Source organism: Phaseolus vulgaris, chromosome 1 (assembly GCF_051622355.1).
Source record: "Phaseolus vulgaris cultivar YP4 chromosome 1, ASM5162235v1, whole genome shotgun sequence".
NCBI lineage: Eukaryota > Viridiplantae > Streptophyta > Magnoliopsida > Fabales > Fabaceae > Phaseolus > Phaseolus vulgaris.
Genome location: NC_143498.1, coordinates 51,125,706 through 51,151,784, shown reverse-complemented (window position 1 = coordinate 51,151,784; position 26,079 = coordinate 51,125,706). Strand labels below are relative to the sequence as shown.

General features: G+C 32.9%; 4 protein-coding genes, 1 long non-coding RNA gene and 1 pseudogene across 6 annotated transcripts; 3 read left to right on the top strand and 3 right to left on the bottom strand.

Moving 5' to 3' along the window:
* The first annotated feature begins 793 nt into the window (after nucleotides 1-793).
* LOC137814842 (NEFA-interacting nuclear protein) lies at nucleotides 794-3,384 on the top strand. The gene is made up of 7 exons (XM_068617757.2): nucleotides 794-1,008; nucleotides 1,138-1,212; nucleotides 1,346-1,403; nucleotides 1,650-1,705; nucleotides 1,974-2,036; nucleotides 2,222-2,290; nucleotides 2,900-3,384. Exons 1-7 carry the CDS (start codon nucleotides 952-954, stop codon nucleotides 3,155-3,157), a joined length of 636 nt encoding a protein of 211 aa, XP_068473858.2. The 5' UTR covers nucleotides 794-951; the 3' UTR covers nucleotides 3,158-3,384.
* A 648-nt stretch (nucleotides 3,385-4,032) lies between these two features.
* Nucleotides 4,033-9,857, bottom strand: LOC137814841 (ABC transporter B family member 11). The gene is made up of 12 exons (XM_068617756.2): nucleotides 9,235-9,857; nucleotides 8,997-9,051; nucleotides 8,703-8,878; nucleotides 8,337-8,558; nucleotides 7,972-8,210; nucleotides 7,367-7,892; nucleotides 6,993-7,266; nucleotides 5,799-6,658; nucleotides 5,435-5,701; nucleotides 5,096-5,359; nucleotides 4,706-4,999; nucleotides 4,033-4,550 (listed from the first exon to the last, which is right to left on the bottom strand). The coding sequence occupies exons 1-12, from the start codon at nucleotides 9,547-9,549 to the stop codon at nucleotides 4,194-4,196; spliced, it is 3,849 nt and encodes a 1,282-aa protein (XP_068473857.1). The 5' UTR covers nucleotides 9,550-9,857; the 3' UTR covers nucleotides 4,033-4,193.
* Nucleotides 9,858-14,026: 4,169 nt separating this feature from the next.
* On the bottom strand, nucleotides 14,027-16,448 carry LOC137814839 (HXXXD-type acyl-transferase family protein). Its single transcript, XM_068617755.2, is given in 3 exon segments — nucleotides 14,027-14,640; nucleotides 14,643-15,087; nucleotides 15,906-16,448. Coding segments are annotated over 3 exon segments (1,377 nt in total). The 5' UTR covers nucleotides 16,404-16,448; the 3' UTR covers nucleotides 14,027-14,206.
* Nucleotides 16,449-19,463: 3,015 nt separating this feature from the next.
* Nucleotides 19,464-22,004, top strand: KCO5 (Ca2+ activated outward rectifying K+ channel 5). The gene is made up of 2 exons (XM_068617754.2): nucleotides 19,464-20,663; nucleotides 21,528-22,004. Exons 1-2 carry the CDS (start codon nucleotides 19,558-19,560, stop codon nucleotides 21,673-21,675), a joined length of 1,254 nt encoding a protein of 417 aa, XP_068473855.1. The 5' UTR covers nucleotides 19,464-19,557; the 3' UTR covers nucleotides 21,676-22,004.
* LOC137814838 (uncharacterized) lies at nucleotides 19,575-21,528 on the bottom strand. The gene is made up of 2 exons (XR_011081687.2): nucleotides 20,850-21,528; nucleotides 19,575-20,724 (listed from the first exon to the last, which is right to left on the bottom strand). It is a non-coding gene; the product is annotated as an uncharacterized LOC137814838 (long non-coding RNA).
* Nucleotides 21,696-25,964, top strand: LOC137814835 (uncharacterized; annotated as a pseudogene). The gene is made up of 4 exons (XR_016517130.1): nucleotides 21,696-21,779; nucleotides 24,642-24,902; nucleotides 25,045-25,522; nucleotides 25,596-25,964. The product of XR_016517130.1 is annotated as an uncharacterized LOC137814835 (transcript).
* Nucleotides 25,965-26,079: the final 115 nt, after the last annotated feature.

The following is a 26,079-nucleotide window of genomic DNA, read 5'->3' as shown; positions in this document are numbered from 1 at the left end:
GAAAAATTAATAATAACATTTTAAAAGATGAATAATACTAGTATTTAGAATAGTTTTTAGTTGAGATAGTTGAATATCGAAAAATTAAAATATTAATTATTTTTTAATAAACACATGTGATGATAACTAAAAACTAAATATGTCTTCAATTTTCATTAAAGAAATTAAATGTTTATTAATTTTTTTATTGTATTAAAACGAAATATATTAATATTTATTATTTTAAATAACTATTTGTCCTTTAAAATCAAAATAACTCAAATATGATATAATAATTTAATAAAGTTAAAATGTGATTTTAGATGATAAACTTAGTTTTAGTCTCTATATTTTAAATCAATGAATTAGTTATTTCACTTAGTACTAAGTTACTGCTAATAAATCTCATGAACTCCCAATTTAAACCCTCAAATAATAAAATAATAAGAATCTTATACTTCAAACAAGTTATAAAGAAGCACGTGTTAATTTAGATAGAGAGTGAGTGGGTTCAACACAAAATATCTAAATCAAAATAGACAATGTTTCAATAATTAAAATTAAACGAATACATGGATATACTTTTTAAAGTGTTTTTACAAATTAAAATGAGTATATATATATATAATATATTTTATTTTTATTTTTATTATTATTATTATTATTATTTTCATCATTTGTTGTTTTGATTAACAACCATGTTTCCTGAACAGAACAATATAGTGAAGATCTCAAATAACAATGTCTTACATGGATAGTCAATGTACCACTAATTAATTAGTGTTGTGGATTGTGAAATTTAAAATGCCTTTTTAACGTTTCTCCAAAAAGAAGAAAAAAGGGGACATTTTGAAATTTATGGGGTGCAGAAGCAATTTATAGGGTGAAAAAAGAAATTCCCCGCTGTTTAGTCTTTTTGTGTTTGCAGGATTGAAGTCTGGTGGCAGTTGGCAAAACTTGAAGCTTGAAGCCATGGAAGAAACTAGGGATCCTCCTATCAGGATTATGAACTTTGTCTCTGAGCACCAAGTAAACCAATACTCTAAGTCTCAGGCTCCTTCTTCAATCTCGAATGCACGAAATGTGCATGATAATTTAGGGTTTCATTAACGATTATTGATTTCTTCTATCGTTGTTCAATATACTGTGTTGGAACAGTTGGTTGAAGCGAAAAGAACAAGGGGTGAACGAGTTGAGGACGGCACAGCCCAGAGAGATAGACCTCTCTTCGATGTTTGTTTTCTCATTTCTTCTTACGCAAAATTTGCATTGTAATTATCGGGAAGGAATTAAGTTAGGGTTTTCTGAGAAAATGCGTAGAATTGATTGTGAGGGAATTACTCACTCATGAAGCTTTGAATTGCAGATTCTAAAGGAGAATAAGGACAAAAAGGATGCGGAATTCAATGAAAGGTTCAAGCACAGTGAGTATTCAACCATCGTTTTGTAATTTGTTAACCATAATAAATTAGGAGTACCACGGAGCTTTCTGCCTTTTAGTTTTTTATAGTAATTGAATTCGATAGTGTGTTGTAATGCGAATTGCTAAGGAAGCTTGTGAGATGGAACCTGTTAATTCTTCCATGCTTACTTGGTGTTGGTCCTTTAGAGACAAGCATAGTTTGTTTTGTTGGTATCCTGAATTGAATTTACCTGTCTAATTATCGCAGGACCACCTAAAGCTTTAGACGAAGATGAGACCGAGTTTCTCGATAATTATGAAGCAGTGAGTTCTGGTTCTCTCTTTACAGCGTCTTGTTTCATGATTTTTTCTTATTATCGGTCCTGGAAGTGTAAACCATGGTATTTTATATATGCGTGTTCTTTTTGCTTCAATGGTTGTAAGATTACAGGCAAGATAGCTATTTTATATAGTTTGGAAACAATTTGATGACAACATCACAGAGAACAAAAGAAATGCATGAACAAGTTGTTGCAAAGTTTATTCTAGTGCTCGTTCTTTTTTGTAATATCAATTTTCATCTGCCTTTCAGACAAGACGGCAATATGAAAGACAAGTAGCAGACGAGGAAGCTCAACAAATCCGAGACTTTCAGGTTAAGTCATTACAGTTACTGTATGAGAAAATTGCTTATATTTAAATTGAAAATGCAAGTTCCTTGTACTTTTTATTTGATTTTCTCTTGGATTATGTTGGACTTGCCTTGCTGAAGAGTAACCATGTGTCTATTATTGGTCAATGATTTTTTCTAACCAAATTGCTCCTGTATGTTGATTTCAGGCAGCAGTGGCAGCACAGTCCAACATTGTGCATGAAGTTAAGGAAAAAAACCCTTTACCTGTCGTCCAGGTTGGTTGGTGACTTTCATGTGTTGCTACCTTTTCTTGTGAGGGTTTGATTTAATATTGTTTCATTCCCACGCAATAATGTTGCAACTGATTTCCTAATACCTACAAAAACATTTTTACACAATAGACCAATATTGAGCTCTATCATATATGCTCAATAAGATCTTTGAATGCTAGACTACTCAGGAGGGGATGATCTTGATAGTTTTAAGAAGAAAGAAAATAATATTAACGGAGGGAAAAAGAATTATGGGTGTTATATTTTCTCAAGAAATTGTTTGGGGACACACTGTTATAGTAGGATTAGAAGTCCGACTAAGTCTTGTTTATGTTGTTACTTCTACTGTTTTTTGCTCGCACATAAAAAATCTTCAGAAGCCATAATTTGATTGTTATGAAATCACATTGATGGCCTCTACTCGTTTTTTAGCTCGTCCAAGAGCTAGATTTGCTTCAATTTGTCCTTCAGCTGATCTTTCAATTGCCAATCTTTGAAGGGGTGTTTAATTTATTAGTTTTATTGCAAAAATGCATGCAGTTTTAAACAAAAAATCACGCGTGTTGCAGCTGTTGATTTTCATGCTTTTCACCACCCTGTTTTCTCTTGCAGGAACAAAAGTCTGCTGTAAAGAAGAATCCAGCTTCTCGTCCATTAGGCATGATTATAAAAGTCAAACCCCAAGCTAAAAAAGCCAGATTGGATGAAGGAAATACTGAGGAAATTTCAAAAGCAGGAAACACTCCTCTGAATAATAAGAGTAAGTCTTTGGAACCAGTACAGTCATCGAATAGCGAAGCTGACAAGTCCCGTGAAGTTGCCCTAACTGGCCTTGTTTCATACAGTGACGAAAGTGACGATGAATTGTGATTTGATGCATATATTCGAAGAAATTTCGTGATTTCTATTAGTTTTTGTATGTGGCCTTTATTTTCCTTTCAATAGCCCTCATGGATATATTCAGGACGGTAGAAACCACCATTAAAAAGTATGTCGTGTCGTGATCACCCCGGAATTACTTATCAGCTGCATTCATTTCTTCGTGGCATAAAAAACTAAACATTTATTAGAATATAGAAACGGTTTCTTTTGAAATAGATTACAGGCTTCTACATTCACTAAAGCTTAAAACGCGTGCACTTTTCTAAGAAAATTAAGTAGTGTAATAGAATGAATCTCCAAACAATTGTAAATCTAATGAGTTTGGGGATAACTATCTTAATATAATGATAACGAGGTTGTAATGTTGGTAATTATAGTAGTGGTGAGGAGAGATTTGAGAAAAAAAATATAATTATGAAATAAAAAATAAGTAGTTTTTTTTTCTAATTATTTTACACTTCAAATAAAATATTTAATAATTTAAATGATAAAAAGGAAAATTGGGGGAAATATGATATTTCTAATACAAGTGATCTTGAATTCAGTTATTCAGTTATTATTTTAATAAGAGTGAAATTGAATTCAATTATTTTAAGTGACGCTTTCTCATTTAATATTACCTAACCTACCTGGACTTTATGAATTGAACAAGCTGACTATTTATACTCCTCTGTCAATTTCAAAATAATTTATATGAGATTTTTTTACACCGAACAATAATAAATAAATTATTAATTGAAATAGTTTTATTAAAATATCTATTATTTATAAGGTTTAACACTAGAGTGATTAATAGTGGTGGAAAAGCGATACATTTTTTCAACTGGCAAGCATTTAGACAAGACTAACATTTGATAGGCCAGTTACCACAATGACAATTCACTTCTTTATCATGAATTACGTTCTCACTAATAAAAGTTGCTATATCTCCAACAAGGGTGAAGTCTTGCACTTTTATTGAACTTTTCAAGACCAATGTGAAAAAAAGGAGAACTTTTCCAGAAAAGTAAAAGAAGAAATAGAGTCATGGTGTTGTTGAACTTGTATGAAGTTGGACCAAGGAAGCATAAAATCCATCCTTGATGTTAACGAGTGTCTCATGCCTACCTTTCTCCACTATAACGCCATTTTTTACCACTGCAATCACATCTGCATTTTTTATTGTAGATAAACGATGAGCCACCACCACAGTGGTCCTGCTCACCATCACTTTATCTAAGGCATCTTGAACAACTCTCTCTGACTCAGCGTCTAGTGCACTTGTGGCCTCGTCAAGTAGCAATATCTGTGGACTTTTAATCATAGCACGTGCAATGGCCACCCTTTGCTTTTGCCCACCAGATAGTTGGACTCCCCTTTCTCCCACTACCGTATCATAACCCTTATAACAGGAAAAAAAGACAAAACACACATGTTAAATGCTAATCACATCTGGATAAGTGAACAGTGCACTAAAGAAGACAACATTGAAATGAAACTTTAGTTAACAGACATAATGAGGCTGACAAAATGCTTAGTAGGGGTCTTAGTTTTTACCTGTTGTAAGCCACCAATAAAGCCATGTGCATTGGCCAGTTTGGCTGCGGTTATGACTTCTGCTTCATTAGCATTGCCTTCCTTTCCATATGCAATATTGGCACGGATGGTATCATTGAACAAGACTGGCTCTTGGCTTACAAGTCCCATCTGCTGCCTTAACCACTTGAGTTTTAAATTCTGAATTTCCACCCCATCAATTGTAATTTCACCAGAATCAGGATCATAAAATCTCTGTAACAAGGCAATCACTGTGGATTTTCCACTCCCACTTTCACCAACAAGGGCCACAGTCTGGAACGTCAAACCATTAGTTGCAATATGCATTTTCAGATGCTTGGTGAACCCAAATTGAGTTTAACATAAAAAAATAGTATCATTAAGCTTTACCTTGCCTGAATGGATTGTCAAGCTTAAGTCTCGAAAAATTTGTATATCTGGCCTTGATGGATACTTAAAGCTTACATGACAAATCTGTATTTCTCCTTTTACACTATCCAGTGTGTTACCGACCTCATCACTAGGGTCTATCTTCGATTTCCTATCAATTATTCTAAATATTGAAGCAGTCGCTATCTTGGCTTTGTTAGAATCAGGAACAAGGGAGCTTGATTGGGAAATTCCAACAGATGCCATAGTTAAAGCAAAGAAAACCTGCAAAACATTTCAAGAAGAAAATGTAACATTTCCTTACTTAATGTTGGACAAGTGTCAAAAAGTTGTTAGTACCAAAAAAACATCTGAGATTGATGCCTTGCCAGCTTCCACAAGTCTGGCTCCGGCATAAAAATTGACTGCATAGACAGTGAAGAGCAAGAAAAATGAAAGACCATATCCTGTTCCACTTATCAATCCTTGTCGAATCCCTGCTTTCATGGGACCTTCACATTTTTTCCTGTATAGTTCCATAACTTTCTCCTCTGCACAGAAAGAAGCTACTGTTCTTATGCTTCCAACTGCATCATTAGCAACTTGGCTTGCTTCCTCATACATCGTCTGCATAAATTTATATTACAATACTTAGACTCTGTTACAAAATCTAAATAAAGCAGTTATTTAAGTAGCATTGTCTGGACATGGAGAAGTACTCTACCTTTGCATCTGTGCTGGATCCCTTCATGAATTTCATTTGGATATAGCCATTCATTCCAATAAGGGGAACCAAAACAAGAACAATAAACGCCAATTGCCAGCTCGCAACAAAAGCAATAATCAAACCTGTCAATGCTGTTGCTATATTTTGAACAATTAGTCCTAGAGCATCACCAACAAGGGCACGCACTGATGCTGCATCTGCTGAGAGCCTTGCACCAATGGCACCACTAGAGTGCTCAGGCTCATCAAACCACCCAACCTCCATGTTGACCACCTTCTCAAAACAAATGAGCCTGATTCGTCGGATTAACTTACTGCCTGCCACAGAGAAAAAGTAACTTCTGACTGGAACTGCTATTAAAGATCCAATTGCAAGGATCACAAACATGAGTGCCCAAAACTTGGAATCCTTTTTCATCTCAGGAAATGGTTTAAAAAATGTTTTGATAATTCTGGAGAGCAATACACCAAATATTGGATATATAACACCATTTGCTATGGCAGCTACACATCCAATCAGGAGCACTGGAATCTCTGGCTTGTTGAGGGAAGCAAGGCGCCGGAATGAAATTTCTGGCGATTTTTCTTGAGGCTGTGAGTTTTCAAGGTCAGGATCAGGGATGCTAATTGCTGTAGGCAAACCAAATGAAACTGAAAGAGAGTGACGGCTACTGTTCCCCACAGATGATCCTGATTTTCGAAATGACAGCCTTTGACTCAACTTTCTAAAGGATTCTGAGGAAAGTTCCCTCTTGCTTTGGCTGTCTCTTGTTTCTTCTGATCCCTGGTTTCCTTCTTGTAAACGTATAAGTTGAGAGTATGCTCCCTCAGGATCCTTGGTTAATTCTACGTGTCTTCCTGATTAATAAACACTAATTATAGTGAAATATACAGAAAACAAAAGTGTGATAATTTAAAACCCAGTCTCTATCTTCATCTTGGTTATTTTCTAGGATCGGTCTTGATACCGAAGGATTCCTTATTTTTCTTCTATAATCATCCCCAAAGTAGTAACTAAATTGTTTCATTTATATGGTAAAAATAACAAGAATAATATATTAAAAATAAAGAGAGATTCAGAAAGACAAACTTGGGATCACTGATTACAGTATGTGAAAGTGCAACGTGCACATATTATGATCAACCGTTTCTCAATGAAAGAAGCCATGTTTTGGTTAGACTTGTTTCATACCTTTCTCAACCACTTTTCCTCTATGAATTACTGCAATCATATCGGCATTTCTCACCGTGCTCAGGCGATGTGCGACAATGACAGTAGTTCTATTGACCATGATCCTGTCTAGAGCTTCTTGCACTATTATTTCTGACTCTGCATCAAGTGCACTTGTTGCTTCATCTAAAAGTAAAATTCTTGGATCTTTCAAGATTGCTCTTGCAATGGCAATGCGCTGCTTCTGTCCACCGGATAGTTGAGTTCCATGCTGACCAACCATTGTGTCTAATCCCTGAACGAAGAAGGTAAAAAGGTAGATGTAACATATCAAATTCCAAGATCACAGATCATAAAATAACTTTGAAATAGTAGAAATGGCTAGAAACTAAAACCCGTGGCAGTTTGTCAATGAATTTAGCAGCATTTGCAAGCTCAGCTGCACCTCTTATCTCTTCAACTGTTACTCCATCTTTTCCATACGCAATATTATCCTTAATGCTAGCTGCAAGTAACACTGGCTCCTGGCTGACAAGGCCAATTTTTCCTCTGATCCACCTAAGCTGAAATTCTTTCACATTAGTGCCATCGATAAGAACTTCACCAGCCTGTGGATCATAGAATCTTTCGATTAAACTGATAACTGTAGACTTCCCACTTCCGCTTTGTCCTACCAAAGCTGCAGTGGTGCCACTATCTATATGAAGAGAGAATCCACTGAATATCAACTCCTCGGGTCTGGCTGGATAGCTGAAATAAACATCCCTTAAATGGATTTCACCGTGAATGTCCTCTAGGTTTTTTCCATTTGGGTCATAAGCATCTATCTCTGGTTTTCTCTCAATTGTCTGAAACATTTTATAAGCTGCCGCTTGACCTTGCGCAAAAGCACTCATGGAAGGAGATGCCTGGCCAAGAGACCTAGGACATATATACCAGTATGAAATTTATGCAAATGAGTTGAGGTATGCATGAAATATATAAAGTTGAATCTACTTACATGGAAGCATTTAACACAGCAACAAACACATTGACCACCGCACCTGGACCATATCCTCTTTCAATTATCATCTTTGCGCCAAACCATACAGACAAAGCATAACCGCAGAACATAACGAACAAAACTAGCCCAAAACCCATTCCACCTACTAAACCTTCATGAACTCCTGATTTATAAGCATCTGCAAGAAATTTCTTGTAAGTGGACACTGCTTGCTTTTCCCCTGTAAAGGATGCAACCTGAAAGTAACACAGATAAACAAAATAATGAATATCAAAGCACCGCACTGCAAGAGATAAGTATCATGACAAACATACTGAGAAGTTACAGAATTTCATAGAAAAACTTCAGACTCAACAACATACAGTTCTTATTGAGCCTATTGTTTCTTCAACTACATGTGAAGCTTTCGCATAAGCTGTTTGGCCTCGGCTTGCCATCATTCCTATGATAAGGGCCATAGCAGCGCCAGCAGTAGCAACAAGTGGAACAACGGATAACATGACAACAGTTAGAAGCCATCCTTTGATAAATGCAATCACAAAGCCCCCAAAAAAGGTTGCTGTTAGCTGCAGAAATCTCCCAACCTATTTAAGAATTAAAGACTTCAGTAAATGACCTCTATAAAAAAAAGCAGTATCAAATCAACAAAATTTGAAGTGGCTTTCGCTCCTACTTTACAGTCAATTCCTTTGAGCAATTGTTGCAACATATAGTTGTAGTACTAGTACCTTCTCACCCATAGCATCTTGTATGAGAACAGTGTCACCAGACATCCTCCCTATCACCTCTCCACTGTTAGTTTCCTTATCAAAGAAAGCAATATCCTGTCTTAGTATAGTTTTCAAATACAAGCCTCTAATTCTTGCAGCCTGTCTTTCCCCTGTGACCATCCAGCAAGTCACCTCTGAAAAACGAAAATTGTTTTTCCAGCTCAGTGTCTATTTTTTTTTCATGTAAACAGATTCTTACAAGATATTGAGGTGACAAAAAGTGAAATGATCTTAATTACATAATATACTTACGGAGGAAAGCAGCCACTCCAGTGCCTATTCCTAAGTACACAAATTTCAGGCAGACCTGCAATTTTGACAAGCAACCAAATCATGAGATATTGTTAAATTGCAATATTAGATGTGCTATGAGGACTCTTTAACCTCATAAATTTATGAAATAAACCCAAGGTAATTTATCTATATTAAGTTCATTTTAGTAGTAAGACTAGTAGTACATCACTAAGTTGAGATGGTTCAGAGATTTTACTTTGGAAACTTGTTTGACAACGTTGGAGCCAAATTGGTTTTTGCCAAAGGTATCAATGAGTTCCCCAAAAATAAATGTCATGAGAGGCATCCCAAGGCCATTTCCAATGGCTCCAATGGTGCCAACAACCATTAAAATGATGTCAGTGGAGTCTGCAAATAAGAACAGCCTGTGATATGGAACCCTTTCAACCTTTTCTTTTTGTTGTCTCTTTTCTTTCTTTTCCCCGTTTGTTGTGCTCTCTGGCGCCCTTCTCTCATCATGTTTAAGCTCTTCATCAGGCAAGTCATTCCCATGCTTCATCTTATCAGACATCAGTGACTGGTACACTCTCCACCTGTGGAACAAAGTTGTGATACAAAAGATTAACAACTCAGAAAGTTTAGTCACCCCAAAAGAGTCCTATTACACTTCCAAGCCAAGGACAACAAACTCTGAAATGAGTAATAAAAAATGGCAGAATCACAGTTTGGAGCTGAGCTAAAACGCTCAGTGAAAAGATTTTGTGGACACCAAGTTCTCGTGCGGTATAAGTCCTTTTAAAGCTTCAGAATTGAGCTCCGGGACCCAGTTGGATATTTATAACAGAATTACGAAACTGTAAACACTGAGAAGCGTAGAGCATCACAATGCAAATAGAAAAATTGCAATGAGTGTTTTCCGAAAGTGCGACAAAGCGAAGGTTGATGAAGTGTCCACGTCCATCCCATGAAAATTTGCAATGGGCCTATCCCACTGAATTTCATAACACGTCATTTTTGTGTGAAAAAAAAAGCGTGTTGTGTTCATAAATTAGTATGAAAACTCTGCTCAACTATACATTCCTCGTTGAAGTTACTGATTTTCTTAGAACAGTTGAATGGTCCAGGCAGTGAAAAAAAAAAATCATTTTGTGACCAACCACCACAGATAGAAAGAAAACAAAGCAAAAACAAGGAAAAGGACCATTAACCGGATGAAAAACTTAGATGAAGCTTTGTTCAATGATGTTCTTTCATCTCATGATATTAATAAATACGTAACAATAATGAGAATAATTTAATTAAGACGTGTTTATATGTATAATCAATTTTTACAATTATATATAATTAATCTAATTAATTAATTATTATTACAATAGATTATAATCGAAAAATCAGTTTTTTAAGCTAGTTTGTTAACATAATTAATTTCGTTTGGAAATAATAGAAAAATCAGTTTTATAATAAAACTAAAAAAAATGATGAAAAAATAATTTTAAGTTACAAAATTTCAGATTTATGCAAACAACTTATTTTTCAGTAAAAGCAAGATAAAAGGATCTTCTTCTAACATGTTCTTAGAAAGTAAAGATTTTTATCAAATTATACGATTATCTAATACACATAATTATATAATGAACTTTTAAAAATAATATTTTTTAAAAACCACACTTGGTCAGACTTGAAAAAAAGATTATCTTCGTCACAGAATTAAATACCAGCAACGTTGCATGACAAAACTACTGTTAACATGAGCAATATCAAACCTGTGTGTACCAGAAACCAGAAACAAAACGAGGGGTTATCAAATAATCGTTCAATCAACCAAAGTGAATGCAGAAAATGAAAGAAAGCAGACAAATATAAAAAGAATAATTGTCTTTCCTCGTTGAAAAAGATTGATAGTGGTACCTCAAATCTGAAAGTCTGAAACCAGATTCTGGTATTTCACTGAGTACGAGGATAAACAACTCTGCTATTGTGTCTGCAGATTTGTGTTATACCGTGTGGGTGCTTATTATAGCAGCTAGTGCATAATATATTGTATCATGATGAGTAGTTATATCGATACAAAAATACGTAGAAAGTATAAATAAATACGATATCTATGTGTTCATTGTGCAAGCATACTTTCCATGATAGCTCAATGCTGCTAACATTCAGGAAGTTTGTTTGTCTTTTTATACGTTTTAGTTTGATTTTTCAAAAATATTGTGGGAGTTATTAAAGTGATATTATTGTTTTCCTATTTAGTTGCGTACAAACACAAATGCATTAAATTTGTTTTCTATTATAACTATTTAACATTTTTTGTTAAAAGCAAAGTCTGAGACGTGAATCAGTTATTTGCTATGTTGATGAATTCATGTGTGCTGATAAGAGAAGAAGAAGAAGAAGAAGATTCAGTCTATGAATTCTTTGAGCTTTAGCTTCAAGATTGTCTATAATCACATGCTTTCTCCTTCATTCTGAAAGATGCAGTGATAATTATTTCTTTTTAGCAGTTTTGTCTTAGAAAAACTCTCATGTTCCTTTCTGTGTTAATATAAGAGGATCTTGGTTTGTGCACTTCTTATTTAATTTTCAATAAAAATTTAAAACAAGAGTGAAAAATGTTTGTTTTGCATTTACGAATATCTTGACCAATTATAGTGGTAAAATTGAATATAAGTACTCATTAGTTAATTAAGATATACTAACTTGATTAATATGGCATAAATTAAAAATATTTATATCTTAATTAACTTATGTAATTCATAAATGAATATAATTAAAATTAAAAAAATATTTGTACAATAATAACGTATATCATATAAATTTTGATACACCATAATTAATAGCCTATTGATTTGGTGAGGAGTCCATTATTAAATTTGCGAAGGACTTGTAAGGAAAATATTTCCTAACTAATATAGATTATTTTTTAATATATTTTTACGACACTTTGCCATTGAATGAGTGCTAGTAAAATAGGTCAAGAATTATTTTCTCACTCAACACAAGTTTTGTTTATTTATTGTATTGGTCATTAGTGAGAAATTAATGACAAAATTGTTCTCTTATTAAAATAATATATAACTTTGCAAAAAAATATGATATAAATATAATCCTGACGTATTTTCTCTTACTAATTTTCGTTGCAATAATAATTTTATGTAGTCATACGAGGATACACCAACTAATATTATAATCAAATCAAGAAAATTTAAAACAAATGTAGAACATTGAACAGTCAAGTTAAAGACACGAGTGTACAAAGACAGCATATTAAATATTAAAAATAATTTTAGCCTAACTATTGTGTAAAAAATTTAATTTATCAAACACTTTCACGCGTAATTCAAAAATCTAAAATTATATTAAGAGTTTAAATATGAATTTAAATAAATAAAATAACATATAAAAAATCCATAAATCTATTATTTTAAAGTTTTAGATTAAAAATAATATAAATCTCTTATATAAATTTGAGTTATATCTAAGTGATGCTCAATTAATCTTTTTTAAAATCATTTAACAAAGAATATGTCTTTCTACGATAACTAGAACGTCAATATCAGAGGATTTAACTAGCACACAATTTTCTCAAATAATAAAAACGAACATGATATAAAGTTTCAATATTAGCTATTTATTTAAAGATATTCAATTATTTTCAATCACATCTAAATCATGGAAAAAAGTTTAACATTCAATTATTTGCAATACTCCACAATCAACAGTATGTAGACACTCTATGGAAACTCTATGGAAAAAAATCATTAATGAACAAAAATTATAGTTAGTTCTATTTATTTATTTCCATTTTCATTAAAATGATTGAAGTGGTAAGAAAAAGTCCCAGTAAGCTTTCAATAATCTCCCTCAATTCGATGCTAGAAAAACCACCACTCACTTCATGATCTCATTAATGTTCTTACTTTTTAGCAAAAAAATAAGTTTTTTTTATGAACTGTGCATACTACAAAAGGTTTGTCCCCAATATTGGAACAGTATGTTCCACTGTGCTGTTACTTTTTATTATTGTTTATAGTTAAAAATATAAATCACGTGAACATATATTTCTCACGTTTTAAGTATGTTTTTTTAAAACAGAACTCTTGTTCACTAATTTATATTACTGTACCAGTCTTACATATACTGTAGACTTGCCCACCCCAAAACACATTACATTCATTTAGGTAAGCCTGTCACCCTTTTTTCAAAAAAACATCTTTTCACTCCACACTTACCTCATTTCTGATTTCTTGTCATGAGCAAGGTTCATTTCTGTCCATTCACTTTTTCAACTTTTTAAAAAAATTTCGGTTTTATTTTCTCAAAAGTCTACTTCATATTGGTACAATTATTTTTAAATAGTTTAATCTTTTATACTTATGATGTAAACTTTGATTTTTCCCGTATGAAATGAAAATAGGTAGTGTTCTTACAAGAGACTTTTTTGAAAACAAATGTTTCATATTGATTAGTTTTTGTTTCCTCTTTTGGATGTTTGAGGGAGAGTTTAATTGAGTGGTCTAGTTCAAAATTTAAAATAACATTATCTTTCACTATGAGAGTCACTTTCTCCGTATTTTATTCTGTAAGAAGGATTACATATATAATGAACATTTAATTACACTTTATTATAATCTCTAGTCGAAATTAACACTCTTAACTTATAATGTGACTTATACACTACTTCTCACCAAGAGGTCTAGTCGAAATTAACACTCTTAACCTATAATATGACTATACACTGCTACTCACCAAGAACACTCTTAACCTATAATATGACTATACACTGTTACTCACCAAGAGGTCGCTAGACAGTCTGCGTAACCGCAACTCCAACTTCCAATTTTTCCAATTTTCATTAAGTATAAGTTTTGATGAGAAACACTTTAAATGTTATATCCATTTTGTTCATCGTCCCGCAGTCGTGACCCAGGGGTTGTGAAAACCTCCATTCACTCTCACGCTTATCTTTCTTATTTGTTTACAACAAGGCTTATGCACCATGAAATCAAAGATTCCATCTCACTAAAGCGTTTGACTAAAACAACCTTGAATTTGGGTAAAAGAAATTCATAGAGTTTCCATATTATTAAGTAAAAGAAATTCCATATTCCTACAAACTTGAAGGAAATTACAATTTATTTCAAATGGCAACATGAAGAAACAGAAGACAAAGAGAATCAGAGAGAGGTTCTAATTCTTGTTAGAACCCTAGATCTTGTTCACCAAAGAGATTACATACTGAGTTCCTGATTGATGGCCCCATGCATCTGATGAAGGAAAGGAAGGCGATGTGGCTCCTCCACACACCACGTCATCAAACGAATCCCTTTGTTGGGAAGAGGCATTGACCCCACAATGGCCACTGGTATAATGCTAGACCCTTGGATGGGAACCACGTGGACGGGTGGCCCCCACTGGTAGTCCACGTGGTTGAATCCCAGCCTCCCCCACTCAGATACGAAGAGAGTGGTGTAGGTGAGTGGAGGCGCAAAAGGGTCTTCTCCATTTTTGAAATGCTCACCCTTCAGGTACCTGTCAAATTCCACGCCTAACTTCCCCTTCGCTTCCTGTATCAGCTTCACCACACCAACCGTTGTTGCATTTCTAAGTGACTCACACGAAGCCGTGATCGTCACTGGGAAGAAACAATTGCCGTAGAAGCCATTGGCAGAGCTGGGTTCATCAGTTGACGGCAATTTGCGAAGAACACTAGCTTCAATTCCGTATTGGGCTCGAATTCAACTGCCCTTGTTCGATTGCTCCAACATGTTGCTGCTACAATCTCGAAGGTTGAGCATTTGAGTCCAGTCACTTGTTGAAATTCTCTCTTCAGACGGTTGATTTGATCCACGGGCATGTCTATGTTAGCATGCTCTAGTTTGTATTCTGGCATTTGAGGAGGAGCGAGTGGTATTGGTGGCAATGCAGTTTCTTGAGGGGTTTGAGAAGATGGAAAGAAGTTCCTGTGCCACACTGGTTCGGTGGTAGGTTTCTCCAGACCCCTAGCTAGTTCCCCTATTGCATTTAGAAACTGTGCAGCACCAAGACCATCGCATATGCTGTGGCAGAATATGAGGCCTATCACAAACCCTCCGCAACCGAATTGTGTCACCTGAACGAAATCAACATTCCATAGTTCATTGATTGGCATGTACACTCCAAGATAACAAAACTAATTGCATCAAGAATCCATTAACCTAATGTTAGAATGCGTGAAATATAATCATAGATTATTATTATCTGTTTAACCACCAAATCTGATGAGTTGGTCTATAAATGAAAAGGTTCTATGTCTGCTTAGTAGGATTTTCTCAATTTTACTTCAGAAAGTTTTTGAGAAGAAAAGAAAAAACGAACAGGCAGATTAAGAAAGGAGAATTTAGAGGTATATATAGACTTTTCATTATCAATGATGTATTGGATAAGTTTCTCTAATCATTATTATTAAGCATCTAAGAATCTTAAATTTTAAGATCTTAAAGATAATCTTTAACACCTAATACAATAACAATGGAGTAATATCCCACTAGGGTAATTTAATAGATCACATGACATTAAAGACTAAATTAAAAAAAAAAGATAACTTTTTCAAAGTCCTTAGTCTTCCTTTAAAGATCAGACTTTAAGGTAGATAAGGTGAGTATTTTTTAAATTATAATTTATTCTACATTCAAAATATCATTATCTAACTTGAACTCTGAAACATTGTTAAAAGACTGATGCCATTAGCTGTCACTGTTTTTTCTGTCATTTTATAAGGTGACTTGCATAATGGCAAAACTCATTACCAGAATGCAGAGAGAGTTTCTGTGATGGCTATCGTCTGAAGATAAAAATATGTGTCTTAAAATAACCATGTAAGCACTATGATTGCCTGTTTAATGAATTTTTTTGACCTATCAAGAAATATGTAACGTGACAATGATATACCTGCATCTGCACGAGGGGGTCGATACCTTGGCTCTCGGGAATAGCATCAGGAAGAAGATCATCATAAGGAATAGACTGAACATCATCAAAGAAATGAAGAGATTGAAGGGTGCAATGAGAAGATGCCTCAACATACCACACGCCATCACCTGTGCACTGAATTTGAAGGCACCCTGGTTGCGATTCTCGAAGTCTTCCTGCAAGAGGGTAATATGGAACGAGTGCTTTGGAGAGGGCCTCTCTTATTACTCTTGTTGCTTGAGGACCGTGTTTGAAGACATGCAAGGTTCTAGCGTTGCATCTTAGAACAGGTAACCTATCAATCACTGATAAGTCTAGTGTGGTCAAGGGAGTCTCCTTGCCTGGCTTAACTAGGCCTCCTTTTGTTCTTATGACAGACAATGCCATGATGCTATGCAGAAGAAAATGGATTTGGTAATGGTAGTGTATGATGATGTACTGTGAATAGGATTTATATTTGTAAATGAATAGATTCATATTTTATGTTTTGTGCTCCTTGGCTTTTAAGTCTAAACTTTGTTTGGTGGGTGTAGAAAAGAGAAAGAGAACTATTCCTTCAAGCATACAGTCACATATATACAATTTAATGCTTTATATTTTAAAGAGTATTATTTTGTATGTTTTCTTAAGAAAGATGGAGAGAGTGCATATATTATTTTTAAAATGATGTATAAAAGTAATGTTAATTTGTTTATGCATTAGTTAAGGATTGAAAATGGAGCAGTTAGAGACTCCTTTTTTACGTTAGGGTTAATTTATATATGAGTAAGAGACAGATGAAACAGATAGTGATGTTTTATAAGGTTACTTATTGTTATTGCAGGACTACATTGATTAAGGGAAATATCCGAAATTGGATACAATTTTTAATGTGATGAATTTATAAATAAATATAGGAAAATTGTTTTTTACACCTTATGTTGTACGACTTTCAATTTTACTTATAGTAAAATAAAGTGGATCGATCCCTTTCGACATTTCATGAACTAGAGTTAATTAGATTTTCTCCTTTCGACACTTCTCTAATTTTATTTTTTTTTATTTTTGTTTTTTGAAAATTATTTTAATATTTTACATTTTGTTTATATTTTTATTAAGAAGATTTTTTCATTTTTTATTACAAAATATTTTGTTGTGGGTGTAAAGTGGAGCAGGATGTGAAAATATTATCACCCATAAATATATATAATAAAAGATAAATTTAGAATTAAATTATATAAAAGATATTTATTAAAAGATAAATTTAAAATTAAATTATATAAAAGATATTAAAATAATAGTATTGAGAGTTATGATTGATTGTATAAAAAAATGTGAGTCGTAAACATATATTACTCAGGCCAATAAGCTTTATGTTACTCCAAATATAGAGAAAAGTTTTGTTCACACCATAATCATAAATAACATACATTTGATACTGTTTATAATAATATAATATTATTTTTAAATTAAAAAATAAATAAAAATAAATAAATATTAATTTATTAAATAAATATTAATTGATTGTATTTCTTAAAAAAATTGTATTTATATATATATATATATTTTTTATTTTTTATTTTTTGTTTTGGGACGAACTTTGGGATGACCATATGATGACCATTTTGAACACAAGTCCATAAAAAAAGTTAAAAACAACATAGAAGAATATAGAATTAAATAGCAAAATGATTAGGTGGGAATAAAAGAACCCAAATAAGAAGACCGTAACTTGAAGCTCAGTTTGTTGGTCTTTCTTCACGGGCTTTGTAATGCAGATTGGGCCATCTTTTTCTCTCTTTTAGGTTTTTGTAGTTCTCCAATCTTTGAGTCTCAAATCAAAAAATAAATAAATAAATGTTGGGGTAAACTAAAATAGAATAAATCTTCATTACATAATTAAGGAAAGTTTGATTCTTACATATCTAAATTGTCTTCCAATTCCACCTCATAGGTCAAATAGAAAATAAAATATAATTATCCTTAAAACACACATAATTTTAAAAGAATAGATGTTCATCTAATTAATAAAGGCTTAAAATGCGATTATATATATTTGTTGTTACTTTGTTAGTTTAAGAAAAATGTCAAGTTGCATAGTTATGTTTAACATAAAATTTTTTATAAAAAAGATGTGAGTATATATATTAACAAAATTTATTAAAAAATTAAAACGTCATTGTATTCAAGAAAACAATGTATTGTTTGCCTTAATTTTTTTCCAAATAATAATAATATCTTGTAATGAAATTATACATTCTCATAGTTAAAAAAAGGTCAATATGTTTAGTTAACATTAAAAAATTAATTATTAAATACAATATCATTATAATGCTACGCTAAGGTATAAATAATTATTTGTTGTTTTATTTTGGGTATTTAGTTGATTATTTTTAGTCATAAAAATCATCACTTTATGGAGACAGTAGTCTGAGTTTTTGACTTTTTCAAGAAATTATTTACATATAAATGTTGTATCTTGTATTAAAAAAAGTATGGCTTCAAATGAGAAATGTGAGTCCCAACACCTTTTTTTTCATGAAATTTGTAAATATTTATTAACTTTTCATCTTATTTTTTATTTTTATTAAAATTAAATATATTTTTTGTGTTTCTGTTCTATAACATGAAATTAATTTTTTTTATTCTACATATGTATAATTATAATAAAAAAATATTTAAATATATTTTTATTAATTTTTATTTTAACATAACAAATAAAATTTGAGTGTGAACTATATTATAAATCAATTATAAGTTAACATGAAATATTTTAATATTATAATTTATATTATAATTTTGTTGGTTATGAAAAAAATTTGAAAATAATAAATTTTAATAATTTTTATTATAGCTATTTAAAAAGTCTAAAGTATGAATAGAAAAAAAATTCGCTTAAATTTTTTGTGTATTTCTTCTTGCTTTTATCTTTTTTACTCTACCGCAATGAATTCTTTTTTATTGCTATTTTTATTGCAATGATTTTCCGGCGCAAAGTTCCTAATTGCCAAACTACAATAATTGGACTTTAATTTTGTTTTTTATTTGTGTATAATTGAGCTTAATTTAGTCATCAAGTTGTGTTTAACTGGATAATATGGTATGCTCCCTGACGCAAAGCACAAAACAAAACAAAACTACTTTATTTTATAAAACTAAAACCCTCACATCACGACATGGAGAACAGTGAAAGCCACCCTCACCATCACAACAAGAAATCTATTTTATTGGATAATATTATTATATTTTAAATTAGCATAAAATTATTAAAATTTACCATCATTATTTTCTTAACTAGAATAATAATAATAGTGACAAAATGGTTTAAGGGTGATTCAACTTGAAAAACGAAATAGGATGAAATTAGGTGATTTAATTTGTTTTAAAATATAAATAGTATAAACCCATTCTTTAAGAAAATCATGTGCATAAAAAGTATTAATTGATTTAAAATATTCTAAAAAAAGTAATAATTATGAAAATGGTAATTAAAGAAGTAAATGAGTTGTGGGATTGGTGGTTGTTAATTCACTATTCCGATGCTGAATTTGTTTGGTTGTAGCATGAATAAGAAGAAGGAGGAGAAGGGTCGCAATCAGCATACGTGGCGTGGGGTCCAGTGGAAGTGATGAGTGTTTTTGGTGGCTGAGTGATGAGTCAGAAAGGAACAATAATGAACGAAACACCAAAAAACCATTTCTCAGAGACCGTACCATCTAAATCTATCCACGCACACCAATCTCCTCTCATCTCTATGTTCTCTTTTCTTCTTTTGTTTTCTGCAATGGAAGACGACCCTTTTCTCACAACCACTTCCCAACGCGCCGATTTCCTCTTGCAATCTTCCAAGTCCTTCGACGACGTCACCGCCCCACGCGCCGCCCGTAACGCCGAGATTCAAGAGCACCTGTCCCAACCCTCTCCCTTTCACCCCAAGAAGAAAAAACTCAGTCGTTGCAAGACAGCACCCGCCATGGTTACCATGCGAGACCTCAAACCCAAGTCGCCCCAACTCCCCAAGCCTCAGTCCAGTTCCATAATCCGACAAGCCATGTGCTTACTCGCCATGTACCTCTGCGTCGGAGTCGCCATTTACTCTTTCAACAGGGACCATTTCTCCGGCATCGAGACCCACCCTGTGGTCGATGCTCTTTACTTCTGTATAGTTACCATGTGTACCATAGGATACGGAGACATCGCTCCCTTGACCCCACTTACAAAGGTCTTCGCTTGCGTGTTTGTGCTGGTGGGGTTCGGCTTCATAGACATACTCCTCAGTGGGCTTGTTAATTTTGTTTTGGATGTGCAAGAGAACATGATCCTTACGGGGCTCCAAATGGGTGCAACTGGGAGGGAGGGGTTTTCTGCCAGGAACTACATAGTTGATGTGGTGAAGGGGAGGATGAGGATCAGGTTGAAGGTTGGTTTGGCGCTTGGGGTTGTGGTGCTGTGTATTGGGATTGGGAGTTTGGTGTTGTACTTTGTGGAGGGTTTGGATTGGGTTGATTCTATTTACTTGTCGGTTATGTCTGTCACAACGGTTGGCTATGGGGACAGGGCGTTTAAGACACTTCCCGGTCGCTTATTTGCTGCTATTTGGTTGCTCTTTTCTACTTTGATGGTGGCACGGGCTTTCCTTTATTTGGCAGAGGCCAGAATTAATAGAAGGCATCGCAGAATGGCCAACAAGGTCTTGCAAAGAGAAATTACTGTTGAGGATTTGCTTGCTGCTGATATCAACCACACTGGTTTCATCAGGTATTATCGTCATTTCACCTCCTATCATCTCTTTTTCTTTGCTACCTGTCAAGCTTTTAATCTGTCACAGTTTCATCACGATCTTTAGCATGCTAAGAAATTGTATAAAAACACGATCGATAATTGCTATATGCTCGCCAAAAAGTCTAAAAAATTGATAGTGATATTATGAAAATGCCTTCTTACCAATTATCATGGCTTTAAAAGAACATCTTCAACCGCAATTGAGAGACTGTAACATTGAAATCTTTTTGACTGAGTGTGATAGCAGTACAACAATCGTGTCTGCATCAGTTATGTTTTGCATAACCTTAAAGATTTGATGAAACCACAACTGCTTTAGCAATCGCTAATAATTTAGTTACCATGGTAATTTACACTTTGCCTATTGCCTATGACAAGTAAACAGTGGAGTTATTGCAATTATTGGTATCTAGCTAGTATTAGTCGGAGAATAGCTCCAAATACATAGGATGCCATGATTAGGATATTCTAATTAACAACGCACCTCAATTAGCTAACATCATATGTTGGTTATGGAGCGGATATTCGTGAAATCAAGAGCCGCATTAAAATATTCTTAACAAAAATATAAAAACAGTAGTCATGTGCGGACATAACTATAATTTGATTAAACATTATGGTTTGCAGGGAATTTTTTTCCCCTTTACTTGTTTCCGTTCATGAACTGTCATCTGTTGCAGAAAATGTCATTTTCTAAATAAAGATAGTACAGGTAGGGGCAGAGAGTGTGAGTCATCAATGAATTATTTGATTATTTTATGTGGTAATTATTTGAAAGGTGTTCTTACTGTAATTCCGTGTCTGCCATTGATCTTCCCCCTTGCTTGGCTTTGTTTTCAGCAAGTCTGAGTATGTAATCTTCAAGCTGAAAGAAATGGGTAAAATACATGAAAAAGATGTGTTGCAAATTTGTGACCAATTCAGGAAGCTTGACCCCTCTAACTGTGGGAAGATAACACTACCTCATCTCTTAGAGGACACTTTCTAGGCGAATCAGCTGGTGTATGTATGAATGAATACATAATCGTTCCAGAAGAGAACCTTGCAAGGGGAAAACCACCATTTTTGCACAAGAACCAGGGAGCTGAAAAAGTTCTGCCATTGTTGATAAAGCCTTTTCCTAACATGAAATTAAAATCAATTATGAAAAAATTGAATTTTATCCTAAACAAGCACAAGTAAACAGTAGTAGAAGGAGAAAAAAGAAGAAGAAAGAAAGGGGTCAACCATTCTGACCTCATTCAAGTTGTTGCAGCTATGAAAATGCATTATCACAAGTCAGTTTTGTTAATTATACTAAAATTCTTTTCTTTTAAATTGATTTTTAATTCGATGCACAAAAACATTTTTAACCTATTAATTATTTATCTATATTGATTCATGGATAAAGGAAATTAACTCAATAATTATTTAAAACTTTTGGAATTTCTATAATATAAATAATAATTTATTGAACCAGCCATCTAAAATTGGAATTAATGAAAGTGACAAATCTCTTATAATATATAAGCTAACATATAACATTTAAGTCAAAATTCACGTTTGAAACAAACGTTACAATAATTGATTTCCAACTTACTTACGGCACATCTGGAAAGCGGAGAAATCACGTGAAAGTAACTTATCAGTAGTGAAAAACGTGAAAGCTACAATTATTTGTTGGTAGCTGAACGTGAAAAAACCCGTCAACGGTGTGGAGCCAAACGTGCCACAAGCCATATTCAAGGAGCACAAGATCGTAAAGAGAAAACTGCAGAGACGAAACTCCATTTGCTTCTGGCCACACATTTTTCTTGCTTGAATGGTGACGTTTCGTTTATTTATTTATACGAGAAATTCATGTTATTACACTTACACATTTAAATACAAGCTATTTTATTTAAAGTAAAAGTGTAATAAGATGAATTTTAATACAGATTACTCTTTAGGAAAAGAAAAATAGAAATGGATAATTTTTTCCACAATATAGTTTGGGTTACTTTTAATTTTAAAGAGTCTAAAATGAAAAAAAATGAAAAATATCTTATTAATCCAAATTTTTAATTAAAAAGTAATTCATTACATCAGTACGGAAATATTTATATTTATATAATTGTAGTGAAACAAAAGCTGGAAGTGGATATGTATTTAAAAGTATTACAAATTTTATTCAGGAATATGACATTTTTGCTATATCTAATCAGACTAACTGGTTTATACTTTTTGCTCTGTCAGCCACTAAAGAGAACCTGCATGCACGTGACAAACAAAAATAAGAAAAGTTAAATGATTTATTTTTCTTATTTGACATTTTGTAATTGTGCCTTATGTAGTATTTTGCAAAGACAAAAAGATTGGTATAACTTTTATATGGCCCCTTTTTGTAATTTTGCTTACTATATATTTCAGTTTCAATAAAACTTTAATTATAGATTTCATTATTACTACGAAATAGAACAATGATGATAAAAGAGAACAAAAGAGTAAAAGAGAGGTAAAAAGATATGAGAATAAATATCTGTCTTTTCTTGTTATTGAAATCAAAACAAATGGTTTGACTATATACAAGTAGTACACTCATTATAGGTTTAACTAGAGAGAAAAAAAAATCAATAATTAAATACTAGAATCATAACACATAAATACAAAATAAAGGTTAATTATTCTCCTCTACAAAGAGAAGCAACTGATGATTAGAGAACACACCCAATTAATATTATGATCCTTCTATAACTTTGGTATTTGTATCCTTTAATAATTATTTTAATTTTTAAAATTAATTAATTTTAATATATCATTAAATTGCTAGCAATATATATATATATATTATTTTTAAGTAATTAGATTATATATTAACATTAGATCAAAATGCTTAAAAATTAAAAATCTAAAGATCTAATTTGTGATTAAAATTTTATAAAGACAAAATAAAAAGTAAAAGTAAATTTGAGTCATTTGCATATGTAGGTGTGGTGGACCTCAAAATCAGTTCAATTTACTTTTAATCTAAAATATTCAGGCATGATATAATTTGATATTGAGACATTGAGTTGGACAATTTGAAACTACTATATGAAACCATTTTTCATTTTTAATGCAAATAATTTAAATTTTTTTGAAATATATGATTTATTAGTAATGTTGATTATTTTGATTTATAACAAATTAAAAATACATTTTCTCTAAATATAAAATTAAATATGAAAGAAATACACTTCGTCTAGTGATCAAACGATGCAATTATGTGTTTCTTGTTCTATTGTTAATATCGTGTTTTATTCTTCTTATAGTTAATGTGCATGTTAGATGATCAGCAATTTATTTAAATTTATGCTCTATAAAATTTCAAAAGAGAAATCAACTTCAAATGAAAAACTCATTCTCTTAAAAGGAAAAAAAAATCCCATTAGTTCATGTTACTTTCATGTGAAAATAAAAAAATAAAATAAAATTTATCGTACAAAGATGATTAATTAATGAAGCACATTTAGTGTTATAATGTTCCTAGTAAACATTTTTTGTCAATACCTCGAACAAAGATTAAAATAAATAGGAAAGAAGAGAGAAGGACTTTCTTATAGTCTTAAAAGCACAATTTAGAGAATAAAATGTTGTCAATTGTTGGAATTCTATGATCTAATGTTGTTCTTGTGAGAAAAAAAAAAATCCTAAATTCAATTTGTATATCCATATATCAAGTTAATGAGATTGTGAGTCTCTTAACAATTATTGATGATCTTGGGGGAAACGTGAAAAGGCTTCAAGTCTAAAGAATTTGGAAATAGTTGTTTGTGATTTAGTGAAATTTGATGTGTTTTCAATAATGGAACATTACCCTAATAGTAAAAATGAGCTAATATAAACTTATTTTTGTGCTTTATCTCTTTTGTTTTTTTGTTTAACTATTCAAAGATGTCTTAGTTATTGTGAAAAGATTTTATACAAGTCTTCAATATTATCACATGTCCTCAACAGACACAGCTCAATGGCTCCAATGCAAAAGGGAGATTCTTTGGTTCTTATGATTTTGGATTCTGACTGTGAGGGAGTTGGAAATGGTAATCACTCTTATTATGAGGTAGTTTGGGAGAAGAAAGTTAATGTGGAAGTTGAACGTTCAAACACAAGCTCAAGACTTCAAAGAAATATCCGTGGTTGATGTTCTACCTTGGAGCTGATGCAACCAGCGGATTTTCTGAAGGTTACCATTACGACACAAGGGGAATGCATAAAACTGTAAGCAGAGTCTTCATTTGTCCACAATTTCCTTTATAATGAATGTTTCAACCACTGAAGTCATAAAATTTGTAAGCTAATCAACATTCAATTTCCTTCAATATGAAACAACAACAAATAACCATTTGGTTTCATGATTCAGCTTCCAGAGTCACCAAATTGTAGAGTCAGGCTGAACTTAGATGTCAAAAACGGGGGAGGACCTAGGAGCCAGTTCTACCTTTAGATATGGGAAGCTGCTAGAAGGACAATGATGCTTCCTTGTGATGGAGATGCCCTAACTGATGTGACTAGATATAGTAAGATGAACAATAATCCTGAAACTCAAGCTTGGTACAGCCCCACAGGTTTTATTAACTGCCCTCCATTTCATATCGACAGGAGAATATGTAGAAATGACACTGTCCATTTCCCCTAGTCGTGTGCTCCTGGTAATGCCAAACACTTGGAGCAACCTGTAAGCATTTGTGATCCCTACAGCAACCCTAAGGCACAGGAGATTGTTCAGTTATTGCTTCACCCTATATGGGATTCTTATGGATATCCTACCAAAAAAGGAGATGCTTAGGACTTGGGAACTTGATGTTGAGGGGCTGTCCAGTAGACTCTACTTCCATCATGTCAGTGATTGATTTTCTATTCTAGTGTTGGAAGCACATGAGTGTGATAAACTATTTAAATTTCTTGAAGCAGGACCCTGACACTCCTCCTGCTTAAAGAATAGGGGCTTCTATTGATACCGGAACTGAGATATTTATTGGTGCTCTAGTTGAAGTAGCAAGTGGACTCGGAAATTTTGATGTCATTCTAGCAGAGCCAATGTCCAAAATTGAAAAACTGGCTTGGAGATATCAGACAGCTGATAATAGTCAAAAGGGCAAGGGTTCTTATTAGTATAGGAGTTAAGAATGGACTTTGAATTTTCATTGTGTATCCACACTAATTTAGCCTTTGACCCTTAATTACTACATTTGGAAGGACCACTAATTGCCGTTAGTTTAAGTGAGCTAAGTTCATTGTAGCAAGGCCAGAATAATAGTGAAGTTTCTTAATCATTCTGCATCTTCGGTTGTACCTTATAATCCAAATTTGTTTCACTACTAAGACATGAAGCCAGTTTCCAACTTTCGGATATATGCATTCCGTTGAAATAGAAAATCAAAGTTGCTTTGTATAG